The sequence below is a fragment of the Alligator sinensis genome, unplaced genomic scaffold (genome assembly GCF_000455745.1).
Source record: "Alligator sinensis unplaced genomic scaffold, ASM45574v1 scaffold594_1, whole genome shotgun sequence".
Classification (NCBI taxonomy): domain Eukaryota; kingdom Metazoa; phylum Chordata; order Crocodylia; family Alligatoridae; genus Alligator; species Alligator sinensis.
Window position 1 is genome coordinate 559,035 of NW_005842286.1, and position 18,912 is coordinate 577,946.

The window sequence follows — 18,912 nt, forward strand, 5'->3', positions numbered from 1 at the left end:
GCTTATTTCAGAAGTCCCAACTATAGCGAGGAACATGCTCACATTACCCTACAGATCGCTTCCCGTTCTTAATGGGCATGGACTCCAGGCTGCCCGTACCTCTGGGCTGCAAGCTTGTGGAGGCAAGAGTAGGTTCCTTCAGTCCCTTTGCTAGCGTTCATCTCGGCAGATCATTTAGAACGGGCTTCCCTGAACAAGTGAAGAGCCAGGGGAAGGCGAATGAATTCTCCTGGGCACAAATCAGCACCCGGGTACTGCTCCAGTCCCCTGTGTATCCATACATGAAGACAGGCCCAGGTTACCACCGTATGGTTTTGTGTAACCCTTTTGTTGGAGCATTAATGCCCAATGGCATCCCGGTGTAGCTCCACACTGGGCACATCTACACATTCATTAATGCACCATAGTTACTGCGCATTAAGTTTAGTACTTAATTCAGTAAATCAATGCACAATAACTTGCATTACTGCGCGGTAGCACCGGGACATCATTTTTTAGTGACGTTTGCTGCACAGTCGCCTAATAACACGGCACAGTAGTGTATTAGCATGGCTTTTGCCTGGCATGCTACCGCACTGTGTTATTAGGCAACTGTGCAGTAAGTGTCTTGTGTAAATGCACCCACTGTTCAGTAGCAGCGGGTTTGGGCACAGGTGGAGGGATCTGAGCCGCAGCACAGGAAATACGTAAGCTGCGGGTGGTTAAAGTCTAGGTCTGAATTTAGTAGCTTGAGACCTCATTGGATTTGGGCCCCAAACTGTGACCTACAGACGCATTCTAAGGGGAAGATGGTTTCTAAATCCCTTTGGGTAGGGAGGAGTAGGCTGCTCTGTTTAGTAGCTTTGCATAGGAAAGCTCTTTGGGTTGAGAAACCCATGTGCCTGTGGGGAAGGGTGTTAGCATGCATGCACGTCGATCTCCCTGACCTCCCACCAGATAGTCCCCAGGTACAAGAACCATGTGGAACGCACACGAATGGCTGCTGGTGCATAGAGAAGCAGAAATCTGGCCATTGGCATGTTAATAAAACCACGGGGTTTAGTTTCAGGTTGTTCAAAGCGACAAGAGGCTAAAGATTCCCTGGTCAGGAGGTGACGCTGGTTCTTGGGCTCCTGGTGCTTGGAGCTAGTGTGTGGTGTTTAAGCTCTGAGGCAAGTTGGGGGGGATTTTCGAGACGTTCAGAGGTCAGAGCTGGGAAAGCCGGAGAAAACTCCATTCGGTGCAGGACAGCTCATGGGCCAGTGCCGGCAGGCTGTGTCATCGGTCTTCCATTGCTCCTCGCCTCCAGCTCTGGATCCAGAGACCAAGCATGTGCCCTGGGGAGAGGCTGGAGCTGTCTCCTAAAGAACCGGAGAGCCAAAGTGGCAGCAGTGTAACTAGGCATGGGCAACCAGAGCATGAGCCATGGGTGCTGACTAAGTCGGTGGCCCTGTAGTGGAGGCAGGGAGGCTCCAACCATGGAGATCAGGGAAAGAAGTCCCCTCATCAGCGTCCTCCCCTTGCCCTCCCACAGGGAGATGCCACTGTAGGGGGGATCAGCATGATCAGCACCCAGCAAGTTACCCCTGTCTCTGCCCCTGCACCCACCTTTTTTTTTATGCCAAATTAAGGGCTTTGCATTGTTACTCAGTTTGGCAACTGGGGACAATGACTGGATTAACCCCAGAGCTGCCAGCCGCACCAACAAACCCCTCCCCACACAGCCATGCAAGCAGAGAGAAGTGCAGAAAGTCAGCCAGCAGCAGCAAGAGAAAGAGAAGTGATCTGGGGATTTGCAAACCCCTTCAAATTTCAAATCTAAGCAGAGGAGCTCTCTTTGTGGGTGGCGAGGGAAGGAAGCATTACAAGCAGCTTAGAAAGCGATGGTAAAATTAGCTGTTAGCATAGGCTGTCTCTCATGCATGTCCCGAGACCGCTGCGAGAAACACGCCCTGCCCAGGTGTTCCCACTCAGCATGTGCTACTTGCTGAGAAATGCTGTCATTGCTTTCTGGCTTCTGTACAAGGATGGCACCAGTTTCGGGTCCTACTACACCGACTACACGCCATTTTTTTTATTTTCAGTAATCAGCTCTTGCAGAACAAATAGGGCTTATTTCTCAGCCGGGGTCTCAGGATGGCCAGGGGAGCAGTAAAACCATACCCATACTGTCAGGGCCTGTGTTGTGAGAACCATCACCGAAAGCAGAACTGGAACCCAACCCTTCTCAGCTACATAGATCGATGACTCTGCCTTTCCCAGAGCCACTGCTGTCCTTCCCTGTGATAAGCAGAGCACCACTCTGCATTTTCCCTGATGGTTAGTGCTGTCACTGTCTCTTCCTCAGGCCGGAAGCGGTGCCGCTGCCGGGGGAATCCCGTACCGGAGGCAAAACCGACTCAGACCGAAACTGACCTCAGCTGACCTGCCGGAGCAGGAGACGAGAAGAATCGCCAGGATATTTTCAGCACAGTTGTCCAAGAAAGAATAGCCCTGCTCTGAGAGGCTGTGTCTCAAGGCTTGTTGCGTTCCTCGGGCCCTACCTTTGGGGAGCCCAAAACCCTGGGGAAACGGAACTACTTCGACTGCAGAGCCATCCAGCCCTCCCACCGGGCCTGCTCTTCTGAAAGAAACGTGGAAGTGTGCCTGCATACAAAAGCTGGGGATCCGGAGGCTGAACACCCAGATCCCCATGGATCTCAGCGGAGCCCGTGGGTGTTGTGCACGCAGCAAGATCAGATCCTCGGACACCTATTTTCACTGGTGTCCTGTGAATTTTGTCACTAACTCCAGCTCTGTATTTGAAGCTGCAGAGTTTTATTTGCTCTTCTGGGTACTTCCAAAGCCTTACACTCGGGGAAGATTCGCTAATGATCTCTCTGCAGGCTAGGTAATGAAACATCCTGTTTTTGGATAAGCTGTGGGCGTTTTCCTCAACACAGGGTAGGGGAAATGTTTGAAGTAGTTTCAATGTTAAGAGAAATGAAGTGTCAGTTCATTTTACTCACTAAGGGAAAGTCCATCCAAATTCTCTGCAGCAGGATGCACGGTGACAGCCCCCAGTTGAATGGCCACAGATAACCCAGGCTGGGAAAGCCATGATTTTGCACATTAAGTGACTTTTTAAAAATATTTTTCCATTTGCAAGACAAATCTCTTCCTGTGGGAGCTGATGCTAATTTTTACACGGCTTCTGTGCATTGCAAGTAAAATGCAGTGATCCTATAAAAATATGAATCATTGCAAAGCTTTTTTTGTGAGTGGGTGTGTGACTTTGGGAGATGTAAATTATTTTTCCTATTTTTTATGAATGTATAGAGTCATTTCTAACTAAAACCAATCAACAGCTTTGAGTCTCTGAAGGGACTTGACTTGAACCCAAGCAAGGACGATTTATTTTTATACTGATGTTCCAGTGCCACTTGTCGTCGTGTTTCAATAAAACAATCCCGGTGTTTTTGTGGTGTCTGCTGCATCTGGTACTGCTCTAGAAGCAAGTGGTTCCTGGGCTGGAGCGTTAGAGGCTGCTCCTACTCCTAAAAGAGTCGGTGATGGCACTCTTGGCTTCAGAATGGCAGGCAGAGAACAAGTGACATGGTCACTGCTTTCCCAGCTTGGCACGCAGGAGGGGTGCCTGTGACAGCACCCGGGAAGCTGACATGCTGTTGTCCCCGGCTGAGTCCCTGCCTCCCATTCAGACAGTGCGCCTGGCACAATGATTTTGTTGATGTCTTCGGTGCCTGTGGTGGGCCCAGACGAGGACAGGAGATGTTGCCACTATCAGATGCCTCGCAGTCCCATAAACAAGCAACAGCTATCTTGAACTGAATGTCCCGACTCTGGCAACTCAGTAGCTCCTGGCAGGCCAGGCTGTGGCTGAGCCCTCTTCTGCTCGGGGCTCTGCATGCCCACTTAGTGTCAAATGAATGGGGACATCAATGCTGAGCAGAGGGCTGACTGCCATGGTGCGGGGGGGAGCCATTTCTATACCTTCTCCCTCTTACATTGACGTCACCGGCTGTGCCTTCCTCTCTGTAGCAGGGGACATGGGGTCCTGTATATTAATAACCTTTACAGCAGCAAGATGTTGGCTGCGTGGTTTCTTTGCTTCACCTGTGGCAGGATCAAGTGCAGTGCCTTGTGTTGTATCAGGGTTGATGGCAGTTTTGCTAAGAGGTTGTATGGGATTGTTGATAGGGCTGCTTAACCCCCTTCAGCAGGGAGTTGGGCTAAGTAACTTCTGGAGGTCCCTTCCAGCCTCACTTCTCTATGACCCAGCAAAACCCCCTGGCATGGGGAGGACATGCAGGAAGAAACAGCGTGAGGGCCTGGACGATGGTCTGTGCTGCCATTGTGTTGACCAACGCACAAGAGTGGCAAGAGTGAAAGTGGGTGTTCTCACAAGAGCAGGGCAGTCAGGACAAAGGCCTACTCAGCCCTATTAAAACTAAGGTGTCAAGGGAATTAAATGAGACTAATGTCCTTTGTGGGTTAGAAGAACAGCCTCAAATCTGCCCCCGTGCACACAGAAGAGTCGAGGTGCGCTCCTGCTCTACCAGGCTGTTGAATCGGTCCCAAAGGTTCTTTCTTTCCTTAGCGCGTCTCGTGCATTTGAGTTCTCAGTGCTGTTCACACCAAGCGTTAAGCGGAGGGAATAAAAAGTCGCCTCTCAACTCTATCAGGTTTCCCTTGCATGGCTTCTCTGCCTACCTGCGCTCTCCAGTCGGCGAGGGGGCGAGCAGATCTGGAAACAAAAGGGACGTGGCTTCAGAAAACCAGCGGCTGCTTTTGTCCATCACAGGAAGTGACAGGCTCCTGCAGCACCGTACCTCTCCGAATGAAGGGTGTCATTCAGAGCTGGATCCCGGGAGCGAGTGTTTCTCCGTGACACTGCTCTGGACGGAAGTTTCCAGCGCTACTGCTGAGACAGCCCGTGGTGTCAGGCCACGATCCACCACAGGCTTCAGGAAGGGGCTGACCCCCACCTCGGCATAAGTGTACATCTTGCAGCAAGAGCCTCCTGCCCCTCTCGTTGCAGTCTGTGCTGTTGCAGCGTATGGAGGGATGAGGGCAGGATTGTTCCTGACCTACGTCCTCCCAGCAGCATCCCATACTGGGGCAGGGTGGAGGCGGGGGCCTTGATCTTTCCCATGGGGACAGAGCCTGGGGAGAAGTCTCTCACTGCGGAGGTGGCCACGGGAGCTCGGGCTTCTCCCCAGCAGAGCCCTTGGGGGCAGGTTATTTCTGGTCTGTTATTCCCGGAGAGTGCAGAGGCACGGAGGAGAGTACAGCCTGCAGGGCAGAGCGCTCTCCAAACCTGGCCCCACTGCCCCGCTCAGGGCGAGCAAGCGTGTGCATCGCATAGCAGAGGCTTATCGGCTGGAGGGAGCCCGGCAGCGGAGCTCCACATACGCCCCTGGAGGAAACGGCTTCCAAAACAGCCATCTCCAAACTAAACGGCCTCGTTCGCCTCGGCCTTTGACACGTGGCCACGTGCAGATGGGGTCTGTGTCTCGTCATCAGCCTGCACCAGCTAGTGCCTTATGTGGAAGCTGCCTGCCGCCTGGTACTCTGACCCCCCACTTCTCCCCACGGTCACTCCTGCTTTGTCCAGCGTCCGGTTGTCCATGCCTGCTGCCCCCTGGAACCAAGGAAATGATCTCTGAGATTGCCTGGCTGATGGATAATAGCATCGTAACACATCAACGGTCCCGTAGGAGTGTCCTGGCCATCCTTGCCATGCGACCCACAGGCAGCCGGGGTCCCAGAGGGCTGGTAGAGATGGAGCCCTGTACTGCTACAGTGGCAGGAGTCCTCTCCATTAGCAACGCACAGGCGCTGGCACGCCATTACCTTTCCCGTCTTCTCCGGCATGCCAAGGAAGTGCATTATCCACAGTATAAAGAGGAAACTACCCTTTCCCTCGTACCCAGCAGTGGGTTTCCCAGTAGATCTCCTGTAGTGCTGACCTGGGCAGGGCACTCTCCTTGCCCTGGCAAGCAGCATCCTAAAGGCATGAATGAAACCAGGCTACAAGGGGGTGGGGGTGGGTTTCCGCTGGACTGGCTGCTCTGGGGGACAGAGTCTTTTGGGCAGTTGTGCAGCGCACAACAGCAGTGGGACAAGCATGCCCATACCCAGTTCACCCAGGTTGTCTCCACCAAGCTTTGGCTTCCTGCTGGGGGAAACTGAGGCACAGAGAGGGTCCTTCCTTGACTTGAATGGCCAGACCACGGCAGAGCCGGGGCTAGAGCCAACTCTCCCACTTCACCCTTGTAGGCTGTCCGCACCAGCCTGCCCAGCCCCTGTGCCACTGCTCAGAGGGCAGCTGGGGTGTATCCATCGCCCATGAAGCCCCCCAGCACAGAGGCTGCACTAGCAGCACCTGGGAAGCTGTGTGCAGCAAACCAGCCTTTCCGGGGCTGTGAACACCCCTTCACGGCCCTGTTGGCACCCTGGACTCGGTTGCACCAACTCGTGCCCCCATGCGGAGTTGGGGTCACTCAGTTTGCTTCTCAGTAGGCCTCCCCCCCCCGGGTCCTTAGCTTGTTTCAGGGAAACCACGTCTGTAAATAGCTGGGACAGGTGCAGAGCCAGCCCTCGCTGAACGCCCCGGCTCGCCCGCTCTGAGGACAGCTATTTCCATACGCAGCCCCTGGCTCCAGCCCAGCTCAGCAGCTCTCAATTCACACTGTGCAGAGAGAGGCAACCCTGAAGGCTCACCTCGGGGTCAAACCCAGCTGCGATCACCAAAGGGTTACGTCTGCAGGGATTCTCGTGAACGTGAACATGAAGTGCACCTGCCGTGGGGAGCGGAAACAACCACATCTCAGAGGATCCTAGATAAGTGGGGCTGGAAGGGACCTCTCGTGGTCTCATCTAGTCCAACCCCCTGCCTGAGGCAGGATCAGCCCTATCCAAACCACCCCATGCAAATCTATCATCTAAAACGACCGCCAACCCTGACACGCAAGACATCGCACCCGAACCTGCCATGGGGAAGGCGAGGGGGACCGCAGCAGCCAGCGTCCTGCCGTTGTAAAAGGAAGTTAATACACATGCAAGACGTCCCAGGTAGGGGCCGTGCCCCCGCTACAGAGGAAGGCAAAACCCCTGCAGCCCGTATCAATGTGACCAGGGGAGGAAATTCCTTCCTGACCCTGAGTGCAGGGGTAAGACCGTCTAGCTAGAAACCTCCAGGATTAGTCCCAGCAGGAGCACTGGCACAGCCCCGTCACTGCCCCCAGCCTGGGCTGCAGCCAGTACCCAGCGCTGCAGAAGGTGAGAAAAATCCCGACACGTGTAGCAACGGGAGGGGGAAAAAACTCCTTCGCAGCCCCGTGTGGCACCCAGCAAAGCCCAGAGGCCTGGGAAATGCTGACAGCAGAGCATCCTTTCTACCGGAGCCTGTGCACCATTGAGGCCTGGCAAAATCCCCCACCGTGTTGAGGATGCACCCAAGATCCCGCCTACAAATGGGACTGGTCAGGTCCGCGGTGGGTGTTGGGAGGGTTTCATGCCCCCGTTTAAGGCCCTACCCCTACATTGCAATCCTGGGATGAGTGGAGACAGTGCAGGGAAGTGGAAACCCAACCAACCTGGTTTTACTCCTTGTGTTTCGTATCAACCTGAAAACATTGCTAAGAAGCACTTAATGCAGCTGGATGCAGGCCTGATGAGGAAGAGGGGAGCGGTGCCTGCAGTGGAGGGGTAACTGAGGACTTGTGGAGAGGGCACCCTGCAGGCCTCTTCCCCATCCCACCTCTCAACTTAGCCCTGTCCTCGGTGAAGTCCACCCCTGGCAATGCCAGCTGCCACCCGCTATGGACATGGGGCAGGGGAACAGACCATGCAAGGTACCAGGGCTATACCAGGGCACCCATCAGGACAACCAGTCGCCAGCAGGGCTGCCCAGGAGTCCTGGGAAGACTCCCTGCAAAACAGGTGGATCTCGTGACCCGGTCTATTTTCAACCCCAGGAGGACATGGGGGCAGGCGTGTCACTGACACCATCAGCTGACACCTGCGGTCGTCCCTCGCCATCCAGCCTGGATTCCAGCCCCGGAGCTATATAGATCAGGGGCCAAGAGGCTGGGCCGGCAGAGACCAGGAGGGTTGGACGGCAGGATGGTAGAGCCTGGAGCCTGCACACGTGCCGCCTGAGGGTGCCGCGAGCCGGGCACAGGAGCAGGTAAGGTTGCCCCTGTGCTGTGGGGGGTGGCAGCCGGGCGTGGGGCCCTGTCCCTGAAGCAATGCTGTTCCCAAGGCTGCTGGGGCTGAGCCCCGCTGGTCTGCTCCTGCCAAGCTCAGGTCCGCCCAGATCTGCCTGGCAGTCCCGGAGCAGTGCAAAGACCCCCCTCGATTGCAGTGTCCCAGGGCTGGCGGAGACCTCAAGGGCCCCACTCCATGCCCCCCAGTCAAAGACAGGACTGCTATTCCCAAGTCATCCCTCCAAAGACAGCCCCTCAGGCCCGACCGATCAGCCCGATGGAAAACCCCTTCCCCTCCCCACCTCCTTTGCAGTCAGTGACTTTCTAGCTGCATCAGTGCTCGCAGGGCCCTTAGCACCCCCCTCCACTACCACTGCTCTGCGCTCTTGCTGAGAAGCGGGAGCTGTGTCTGCAGCGGGGAATTTGGTCCCAGCTTTCTCTGGCTCCTCCAGGATCCAAGTACGACAGCAGCTGTCACCAGCCCAGGGGAGGGCACTGCAGGCTGGGCACGTACAGCCCCCTGCTTGTGCACCTGTGGCTCTGCTCACGCAGGCATCCCTGCTGACTTCCACTAGCACCACAGGGAGCAGGGAAGGCCCTCCAATGCTGAGAGCACCAGCCTGCAACATGGAGAAGCCTGACTTGGGGCCCTGCTCCACTACAGATATCCTGTACGGCCTTGGGCAGGTCACTCAGCCCCCAAGCAGGCGCTCCCATGGGGCTGTGCAGACAGATGTGTGCTAAGCCTGGCACAGGGCTCAGATGCTCCATAACAGGGGCTACAGGCCTATGAGACAGTCTCAGGGTCATCCAAGGCTGTTCAGAGATGGGGTGGAGAGCCGGGGTGCCCAGAGACCTTCCCCAGAGCTTCGGGATCCTTGATCTTTGTCTGAGATAGATAAAGGTGTGAAATCACCTCTCTCCCTCTCTGCTCCTGGGAGCTAGGATCCTGTTGGTTTTTTGCAGCCTCACTTCTATCTCCAGGAGGCCCAGCTCGCTGCTGGTTCAGCCGTCACCAATTGGCCCCCTGCCTTCGCTCCCTGGCACCATGGTCGGCTTGAAGCCCACGGACGTCCCTCCATCGGCCCTTGTGAAGTTCTTCAGTGCAGGGACCGCCGCCTGCATCGCTGACCTGTGCACCTTCCCACTGGACACAGCCAAAGTCCGGCTGCAGGTAAAGGGCCCCTGTGCTCATGCTGTGGAGGGTGCCATGGTGCCCAGCACAGCATACACACAGGCAGGGAGGCTGGGGTTAAGACAAAGGAGACAAGGGGGAGGAGAGAGGCAGGGGAGGGATGGAGGTGTGAAGGGAGATGCCTGCAGCCACAGACCGGGGTGCGGGGAGGGGGAATGCAGGGCCTCTGAGCTGGCGCTGGAAGGATTCAGGCTGGGAAAGCAGGTGCACAGGCTGATTCAGAGGTGGATCAGCCCCTGGAGCTGCTCCTTCAGCGCTGGCAGTGTCTGGACACAGCCTGGCTGCTCCCCTCTGAGGATGCTGAGCACAGGGGTTGCATCGCCTGTGCTATGCACAAGGCTGAGCTAGAAGATCCCAGCAGCATCTCTGGCCTTGGCTTCCACGCAGTCCCTGGGTCCCGGTGCGGTCTCCCCACGAGGGTCAGGAGGAGCACTATGGTGCTTTGCTAGCATTGGCTCAGCCACCCCCTGTCTGCATGAGGATTTGCAGACATGGCACCTGTGCAATTCTCACTGCAAGCCACACTCTGCACAGGACTGGACGCCACCCACAATTGAAGAATAATCCATTGAAATCATGGGGCTGCGACATGCAACCCAGCTGAAGGTCCAGCCTGGTCTCCAGATGCAACCGATGTGGTACCCAGGCCTCACCTGGTCTCCTGCGCTAGGGAGAGCTTCCTCTGGATTTTCACTGGAGAGCATGTCCTATCTCTCCACCACACACTTGGCAAACATCAGAGTTGAGCCTCATGGTGCCACCCTGCCATCTCGGGCACATGCCGTCCCAGATGGTAAGGTCCCTCTGCAGCTGGATGGCATTCCTCTGCCTTCCCTGCCTGGATGCGTGCTGCTGTCGACACTAAGCAGCTGCCATGTTCCACCCCAGCAGCAGTTGCATGTCAGTAGCTGAAGTGGTTCACACAATGTATGGACTGTGCAGTGCTTCCACATGCAGCACCACCAACATCAGACCGTGACCGGAGCTTTGCCACGCATTTGCTGATCAAAAACACAGCAAAGCACCTGTGCCCAACAATTTGACCCCTTCCTGACTTGGCCCAGCTGCCACAGACTAGGCTTGCAGGCCACATGCTTTCATAGTGAGGGGGCCCCCACGGCAAGCCCCTGCATGACACCCCATCCCTTGCCTCAAGGAATAGTTACTCCTTGACTAAAGGTTGCTGCCTGGAAGTCTGGTCCAAAATCCTCCCAAGCCTGGTCACAGCACACTGATTCCCTTAGCCAGAGGCATGCCAGGGAATGATGTGGCTGCCATCGCGCCCAGCTGCCTCTCCCCCCAATCTGAAGAGCCAGGAGCCTGTTTCCAGTGGGTGCAGCCTTGGGCTCGAGTCCAGGCTGAGAGACAAGGTCCGGAGCCAGAGCAAGGGTCTGTTGTGGCTCTGCCCCCCTGTCCCTGTATGCTCATAGCTGTGTCTGTCTATCCCCAAGATCCAAGGCGAGGCCAAGCCAGTGAGGAGCATGGCGGTTGTGCAGTACAAAGGTGTCTTTGGCACCTTGGCCACCATGGTGAAGACGGAGGGTCCCAGCAGCCTGTACAACGGGCTGGTGGCCGGGCTGCAGCGTCAGATGAGCTTCGCCTCCATCCGCATCGGGCTGTACGACTCGGTCAAGCAGTTCTACTCCTCCAAGGGCTCTGACAGTGAGTACCGCACCCCAGCCTCTAGGGCTGGCAACCTCCGGCCACGGGCCCTGCTCTTAGTCAGGGGAGTGATGCCAAAGCCTCAAGACTTGGGCACCCCTCAGGGCTAAGGGACAGGCCTGAGGCCACGGGAGTCAGCATTTACCTACAGCCTCCGGGTGATGAGGTCGCACCCATTCTCAGGGCTGAACTTTGAACCCCCCATATTGTCTCACCTACCACACACTCCCAAATTAAAAACATGCCTTGTTTTTGGGAAGGCAGAATGAAGAAAAAAAGGATTTTTCCTGAGTTATGGCCACACACATCAGGGACAGAGCCAGATACTCAGCTCCCTCCCCTTCCCTTTCCTGCTCAGGCAAAAGTTACAGTGTGAACCCTTTTACAGCTGAGTTGTCAGCAGCTCTGGACTGCTCAGCCAAAAGCTGAAACTGTAGTTGCTGCTGAAAACCAGACTCTGTTGGCAGACCTAGGATGTGGTGACATAGGAGAAGAGAGACAGGAGTAGCTAAATGGTGAATTATTCCACAAAATTGATAACTCGATCAGTGGAACATCAAGACCATTAACAAGGAGAAAGGGTCGTTAATGCCTGTGGAGTGAAGATCACTTATAGATTATGATGAGCCAGGGAGTTAATTGACTTGCTCAGCATTGCCTGAATAGAAGTGCCACTGCTGCTCTTCCCTGCTAAAGACACGCACCCCGATTCTGGAAGGCTGATATTGGGAGAAAGGTGCAAGTAGATATGGTATCTGTTCAGCTCTCAAGTTCAAGGTACAACGGAGATTGCAACCCACCGTGTTATGCTCCCTGCAGGCACCGGTATCCTGACTCGGCTGCTGGCTGGCTGTACCACGGGGGCCATGGCTGTGACTTGTGCCCAGCCCACCGACGTGGTGAAGGTTCGGTTTCAGGCTCATGTGACACTGATGGACGGAAGCAAGAAGTACAACGGGACTGTGGATGCCTACAAGACCATTGCTAAGGAGGAAGGGGTCCGAGGCCTCTGGAAAGGTACCAGGGCAGGGAGCCTGTATGCAGCAAGGGGAGGGAAACCAGTGTGGCTTGACCAGAGGCAATGGTGTAGAGATAGATGGAAAGAGGCCACCTTATGTGAGCCCGGGGTCTAGCCCTTGGGGTTACACGGAGGAAGGATAAATGCAGCAGCCCCTTTACACAGAACTTGGGTCTGTCTCTGGGGTTTTGCAGACCACCTGCAGGGCAGATCTGTCTGGCTCGCAAGGGGGCATGTGACCATCTGAGCAGCAGGCCCACATGGACCCTGGTGTCCCCATCTCTGCTCCCTGGGTCTCCAATTTGGCTCTTGCTTAGGGCCAAGGACAGCTATATCCTGGGCTAGCTTTGGCCCTGATGCAAATTCGCCCAGCTAGACAGCAATGAGAGGGACTTACGTAGAGCATGACCGGTGCCGGGGCCAAGTGTGGAGAGGGCTGGGGATTTCCGCCATCCTCCGCAGCCATGCAGGACAGTTTCCCATACGGACTCCTCCTGGCATAAGCCACAGCAGATGCAGCCTGTTAGACCCCAATGAGGATCAGAGCCAAGCCCAGACCAAGTCCCAGCAAACGCAGGCATGATCCTTCTCCCCAGTGAGGCAACAGGCTGGCTGGAAAAGAAATTCCTGGTGCTTTATCCAGCCCCAGACACCACGCAGGATCTCTAAAGAGCAGGATCCTGCTACCCAAATGATCATAAACTCAAGGGTCAACGATGTTGGTGTTGCCATCATTCGGATTCAGAGTCAACACCAATCTCAGATGGGGGGTGAGTGGAAATCCCAGGCGTTGTCCCTCACGGTGACCCCATAGCGCCCGACACCACATGCAGCAAGGGGAGTGGCAGATCTGTGACCAGCCCAGTTCCACCCACCCAACGCTCTTGGTCTTTCCCCCAACAGGCACGTTACCCAACATCACCCGCAACGCCATCGTGAACTGTGGGGAGCTGGTCACCTACGACCTCATCAAGGAGGCGCTGATCAAGTACCACTTGATGACAGGTGAGGATTGCTTGGGGCTCGGAGTCAGCCGGGTCATCCCTGGTCTGGGTCACTCTCCTGATAAAAGGGCATTCACCAGAGGGGAATTGCCCGAGCCCTCCCTAACCTGCCACTGCATGTGATGGCTCAAGGACTGGACCCAGTCACCGCAAGAGGCTGCTGAGATGCTTCAGGCATCAGTGCCAGGAGGACTAGAGAGAGGCTGGTCCAGGGGCAGCTTGGTGACCCAGGAACGAGCTCTGTGCGGCCTTGGCTGATGCTACAGGCTGGACTTTCTGAGGGGTTTTGGCCCTAAAGCCACAGAAATGAGCCTAGAGGGATTTTTTTTTAGGAAATCCTCTTAGAAGCTGAGCTTCCAGCTGCTTTGGAGACCCGCAGAGATACCTCCCAACTGCTCAGGGTGCTTAATTAGTCTCTGCCTTGGATGGACAGTGCCTCGCACAGCTTTCGTAGCTGATAGCCAGTACCTCCTCATGGCCGTAGAGGCAGGTCTCCAGTGGAGCCACCCATTGCCCTAAATCCTGAGGTTTAACCCGTCTCCCTCTGTGCCCACAGACAATTTCCCTTGCCACTTTGTGGCTGCCTTCGGCGCTGGATTCTGTGCCACGGTGGTGGCTTCGCCGGTGGACGTGGTGAAGACGAGGTACATGAACTCGGCCCGCGGGCAGTACAAGAACGCCCTGAACTGCATGCTCACCATGGTGATCAAGGAAGGGCCTGCCGCCTTCTACAAGGGGTGAGTGCTGTTCTACGCCAAGGAAACAGCCTCCAGATGCATCCCTGGGGCGCTGGACGTGCTCATGCAACCCGGCTGGCAGTGGACAGGGCACTGGGCTGGGATTCGAGGTCTCCTGACTGTGACTCTCTTGGCTCCCGCAGGTTTGTGCCCTCGTTCCTGCGCCTGGGCTCCTGGAACATCGTCATGTTTGTGTCCTACGAGCAGCTGAAGCGCGCCATGGTGCTGGCCCAGGTGGCCTGGGAATCCCCATTTTAAGCCCTGGGGAGATCTCTGGGATGAGAAGACTGAGGACAGCCTGGGGCCTCCAGCAGATGCTTCTCCCCACGGCCGCACCTGTGGTGCTGGGCTTTGCTGTGGCATGTGAGGGTAGAGGGAGAGGTGCGGCACTGATGGGACCATGCCAGGGCCCTGGCTCTTGTCCTTATCAGAGCCGATGAGGTGCAGAAGCGAATGACAGGAATTGCCAAGATGCAGCCCAGCAGCCAGATGTTTGAGCAGAGAGAAAGGACTCGAGGTAGCAAAACTGGCAGTGAAGTCAGGAACAAGAGCAAAGCTTATGCTACAGCCTCTTCCGCCTGATTTCTTCAGCTTGGGTACGAGCATGGCCCTGCAAACAGGCCTCTCTGCTGTGCTGTGACAGCAGACCGAGGCCCGCCAGGAGCTACAAGGCTCCTCAAAGCCTAGAGGGAGGCTGTTGGGTGCCCAACAAAAGATTTCTTGTGAGAGCAAGTGACAACAGGACCGGGAGTGATGGAGACGGGTTAAGAACCAGGTGCCAAGAGCAGAGCACTGCAGCCAGCATCCATTGCTCTTTGAAGGCATCTCAGCAACCACTGAGATTCTGCTTGGAGTCCCATACAGACAAGCGAAAGGATGGCAGCCCTGCGATCATCCCTCCAGCCAGAACCTCCCTCCCGGTCTGGACAGCTTGGCCAAGGCCAGGAGGAGATAGACCAGATGGTCATGGAACATCTTGGAGCTCCAGATCTGGTGGAAGCTGCTGGGAGGAGCTCACAGAGAAGGTGAGGGCACGGGGCACAGTCTCTGCTGGGGAGTACGGCCTGTTGGGGCAGGGGCCAGTTGGTATTAGGGCTGCCTATGTCTTCAGAGGGAGTCGGCAGCGCATCGACAGCAGGCCTGGGTGGCAGGGAATGGGAAGGTATCACCAAGCAGAAGAAGCATTCAAACAAACCTGCAGGGATTTGGGACCTGAGATAGATGGTTAGAGGGGGTCAGGTTTCCAGGAATTGCCCATTTCCCTCAGAAAAATCCCATATTCTGCAAGTCAGGAACTTTCAGGTGTTTCTGAAAAAAGAAAAAGACAAGAAAAAGCCCTAAAAACATTTTTACAGGGGGAAAAAATCATTTCCCAGCAACTCCAGAAATAAATCGTGTAAGGAGATTCAGCATGAAAGCCAGGCCTCAGCTCCACCCAGGTCCCTTGCTGCACCCTTAGATGTGGGCGCATACCTTAGGTGAGTCCCTTGCTGCGCCCTGAGCCTTGTAAGAGAGAGCCTGTTCTTCCTCATCTTCCCAGGGGCACAGGGAAGCTCATGTCACAGGGGTCCCACTAAAACACAGGGAGGATGCGTCTGAACGGGTGCTGCGAGAGCGGGATCACCAGGGAAGTCAATAGGACGCTTCTTGATGCTCCTCCCCAACAAGGCAATGCTGAAGAAGGCTGGCGCATCCCCCTGATGTGGCCAAGGGGGCCTGTGGGATCCCCGCCATGGGTGAGAGCTTGGTCTGTATACACACACCAGCTTTGCTCAGGTCTAGAGTGAGGAACAAATCCAGCTTGTAGCGAAAGCCCCAACATTAGCAGTGTCAGTGGCTGAGACCTCTTGCCAGCATTGCTTATGCCATCTGGGGAGTGGGTAGAAGCCCTGGTGGTGAAGGGAGTCTTAGCTTTGGACTGCTCCAAGTTTCCTTAGCACCACACATGGCCTCCGTGGCTGGAGTCACCTCCATCTCTGTCTCCCCTCCACAGGGCTGGCATGTCGGCAGCTGGGGAGAACCAGCGTCCCAGAGCTGCGCGGAGAAGGAAGGACGACAGGATCGCTCAGGGAAGAGGAGCCAGGAGCACGTGTCTGCACCAGCTTTGCAGCCATTGCTAATAAAGGGATTCATGCTGTCCCCCGCAGAGGGGTCACGCTGCACATCGTGTCTTTCATGTCCTGCCTTCCTCCTGCACCATCCATGTCCCGTGTGCTGCCGCGTTTCGAGCCCTTGCCAAGTCTCAGGAGGTAGTTCCCTCTGGCTGCCTGTCCAGCCTGGCCTGTCTCCTAGGGGAGAGCTGTCAGAAGCAGCAGGACCAGCTCTCCCCATGGGAGAGCACCGAGGGTCAGTCTGCTCCCTGCTCCATCCCTGCAGCTGGGGGAGGGGGTGCAGCACCCTTGGAGGGGCAGAAGGGAAGGTGGGGAGGGGGGGATCAGAACAGATTTGGGACTGGGAGATAGATGGATGGATGTTGAGGAGGGCCCAGGATGAAGGCACTGGGATAATGGCACTGGGGAGATGCTGGAGGATCCACACCAGCAAACAGTGCCCTTAATCTGTACAGCAGGGAGGGCTGGCCACACACAAGCACACGTCTGCATGCACTTACACGCGTGCACACACGCACGCATGTACAGGCCCATCCATGAGGTGGGCAGGGGGCAGTTGAACAATCCAAGGACAGACCAAAACCCACAGCACGGTCCTCGCTGCCAGCTGGTAACAGCCACCACAGGAAGCAGTTCCAAGCCATCATAGGACCTGGAGATAAGTCACAGGCGCACCACAGCAACGCCCGCTGGGGAGAGCCCGGCAGCAGATCCATTAGCATTTAATCCAGATGGACGGTGGTATGAGAGCTTTACCCCACCGCCACGCCCGAGTCGCCATCGGTCCCCCTTCTGCTGGGCTGTGAGGTCCTAGGACACATCGCGTCATGCCATTAGGAGAACCCCGGAGCAGCTAAGAGCTGGGGGTGGTCTCTGTGAACTGATGCTCTAGATGGCATCTTCCAAATGCCCCGTGGGGAGCAGTTTGGTTTGCAGCTAAACAAAGTCGGAGACCTGGGCTCTATTCCCTGGTAGGGAGCTCCATGTGACTGGCAATGCCTCAAATCCCCGGGTCCTTCCCTTCCTCCGTTTCTCAGAGGTTGCTGCATCACATTAGGTGCTTTTGCAGCCCCCTTCTCCATTGCTCTTTGCTGTGGGAGGTTCACTGAGTAGTCTGCATTGCACTGGAAAACTCAATGCTACCCCAGCTTCACTCCCCTCCATTACAGTGTCCATCCTGGTTAAGTGCAAAGGGAGATGCAAGGATATCAGAGTTTCCAGGCAGCTGGTTTTATAGCACCAAACTTTATCTATGGTCCACTATTCCTCGCTCTGTTGCTAGGATCCTTCCAGCATAACTACTGGGACCCATTGCCTTTTGTGGCTGGGTGATAAAGACTGGAACAACAGCACAGAGGTAAAGTCGTCCCCCATTCATCTTGCCGGGCTGTTCATTTCAAGGCCCTGAACTGTCCAAACCTCTGAGAATCGGCATCGTTCACCAAAAGGTCTCTCATGAGGTTCAACAAGGACACATGCAAAGTCCTGCTTTTCGGACGGAGCAATCCCCTGCACCAGTGCAGGCTGGGGGGTGACTGGCTGGGCAGCAGCTCAGCAGAAAAGGACCTGGGCGGGGGGACAGCGTGCAATCATGTGAGTATGAGCCAGCAGTGTGCCCTTGCTGCCAAGAAGGCTAACAGCTATTGGACTGCATTGGCAGGAGCGTTGCAAGCAGGGCAAGGGAAGTGATTCTTCCTCTCTGTTCAGCGCTGGGGAGGACACATCTGGAGTCCTGTGTCCAGCTGTGGGCCCCCCACTGCAGAAAGGATGTGGACAAGTTGGAGAGAGTCCAGTGGAGGGCGACAAAAATGGTCGGGGGCTGGGGGACATGACGTGTGAGGACGCAGGGCAGCCCTAGGCTGGAAAACAGCTCGCTTAGTCCGGAGCAAGTGGGCATTTGTCAGCCCCAACTTCGCAGTCCTTTGGCCAGGCACATCCTAGGCCCAGAGCAGCCGTTTTTGTACATGTGCACAGCTGCATAGTTTGCTGATTTGGGGTCCTTAAGAGATTATGAAATGTTCACACCCAGGGAGTTGGGGGGGAAGGCAGTTGTGACCCTCAAACTGGTTCAAGAATCACTTTCTAAAGGGCTTGCACTGGTTTAAACAGACCAAGTTAGAACCAGTTCGGTTCAATCATGGTTTGTTTGCACAAATGGGACAGAGTTTGGGTGGGATTGAGGCCATACCCATGGAATTGGTGCCCGATCAATGAAAGAAATTAGACACATATAAATCAGCAGGACTGGATGAACTCCACCCAAGAGTGCCGCAAGAGTTGATCAAAGTGATCGCAGAGCCCCTGGCAAAGGTCTTACAAAAATCATGGGCCTCTGGAGAAATCCCAGAGGCCTGGAAGAGGGCGGATGTTGTGCCCGTCTTCAAGAAGGGGAAGCCTGAGGACCTGGGAAACTACTGGCCAATTAGCTTAACTTCTATTGGAGGGAAAACCCTAGAAACAGTCATCGCAGAGGCTATCTGTGACCGCCTTGCAGAAGGCATGATGCTGAACGACAGCCAGCATGGCTTCGTGGCGGGCAGGTCTTGTCTGGCCAACCTCCTTTCTTTCTCTGGTCGCGTACCGCGTCACCTGGATGAGAGAAAGGCGGTGGACATCATCTACCGCGACTTGACCTGGTATCCCACAAGGGACGAATCGGAAACCTGGAAGATATCGGGCTCGACTGTGGCACCGTCAACACGACGGCGTCCAGCGGGTGCAAACCTGGTTGCAGAGCACCCCCAGCCGGGCATGGCTAACCCGACCAGCGCTGCAGACGAAAGGGGTCTGGGGGTAACACGGAGCCCCGTGCATCTCCAGCGCAACCAGAGCAGTGCTTCTCCCGCTTGCCTTGACATCGCTGCGGCCAGGGCTGGAGCAGCGCGTCCCCCGCCCGCGTCAAGGGCGGGCCGCGGTGCGCGGCGCCCCGCCCCGTCCCGCCCGTATAAACGCGCCGCGAAGCGGAGCCGGCTCCAGCTGCTCCGGCCCCGCTGCTC

The 18,912-nt window shown here is 55.9% G+C and overlaps 2 protein-coding genes across 5 annotated transcripts in view; both read left to right on the plus strand.

The window, feature by feature from the left end:
* The window catches only part of C2CD3 (C2 calcium dependent domain containing 3), a 70,233-nt gene extending 67,733 nt beyond the window's left edge, over positions 1–2,500 (plus strand). Inside the window, 1 exon segment of the mRNA XM_006028072.3 lies at positions 2,327–2,500. Within this exon segment, the coding sequence (XP_006028134.2) occupies positions 2,327–2,470 (144 nt within the window). The 3' untranslated portion in view covers positions 2,471–2,500.
* Positions 2,501–7,975: 5,475 nt separating this feature from the next.
* Positions 7,976–15,967, plus strand: LOC102388116 (mitochondrial uncoupling protein 3). Of its 4 annotated transcripts, XM_025209392.1 has the most exons (9): positions 7,977–8,170; positions 9,135–9,363; positions 10,836–11,046; positions 11,866–12,063; positions 12,968–13,069; positions 13,625–13,805; positions 13,949–14,830; positions 15,161–15,283; positions 15,799–15,967. In XM_025209392.1, exons 2-7 carry the CDS (start codon positions 9,238–9,240, stop codon positions 14,061–14,063), a joined length of 933 nt encoding a protein of 310 aa, XP_025065177.1. In that variant the 5' UTR covers positions 7,977–8,170; positions 9,135–9,237; the 3' UTR covers positions 14,064–14,830; positions 15,161–15,283; positions 15,799–15,967. The 4 variants fall into 4 exon arrangements, with proteins under 4 accessions (XP_006028118.1, XP_025065177.1, XP_006028117.1 ...); XM_006028056.3 differs by lacking the exon at positions 15,161–15,283 and having other exon boundaries at positions 7,976–8,170; positions 9,174–9,363; XM_006028055.3 differs by lacking the exon at positions 15,161–15,283 and having other exon boundaries at positions 9,156–9,363.
* Positions 15,968–18,912: the final 2,945 nt, after the last annotated feature.

What these genes read in the sequence shown, in the direction of transcription:
- LOC102388116 (XM_006028056.3), top strand. Translation starts at nt 9,238, where the DNA reads ATGGTCGGCTTGAAGCCCACGGACGTCCCTCCATCGGCCCTTGTGAAG. An exon ending in CTCCTCCAAGGGCTCTGACA is followed by an intron (nt 11,047 to 11,865) that starts GTGAGTACCGCA and finishes TGCTCCCTGCAG; the next exon opens with GCACCGGTATCCTGACTCGG. An exon ending in GGTCCGAGGCCTCTGGAAAG is followed by an intron (nt 12,064 to 12,967) that starts GTACCAGGGCAG and finishes TTCCCCCAACAG; the next exon opens with GCACGTTACCCAACATCACC.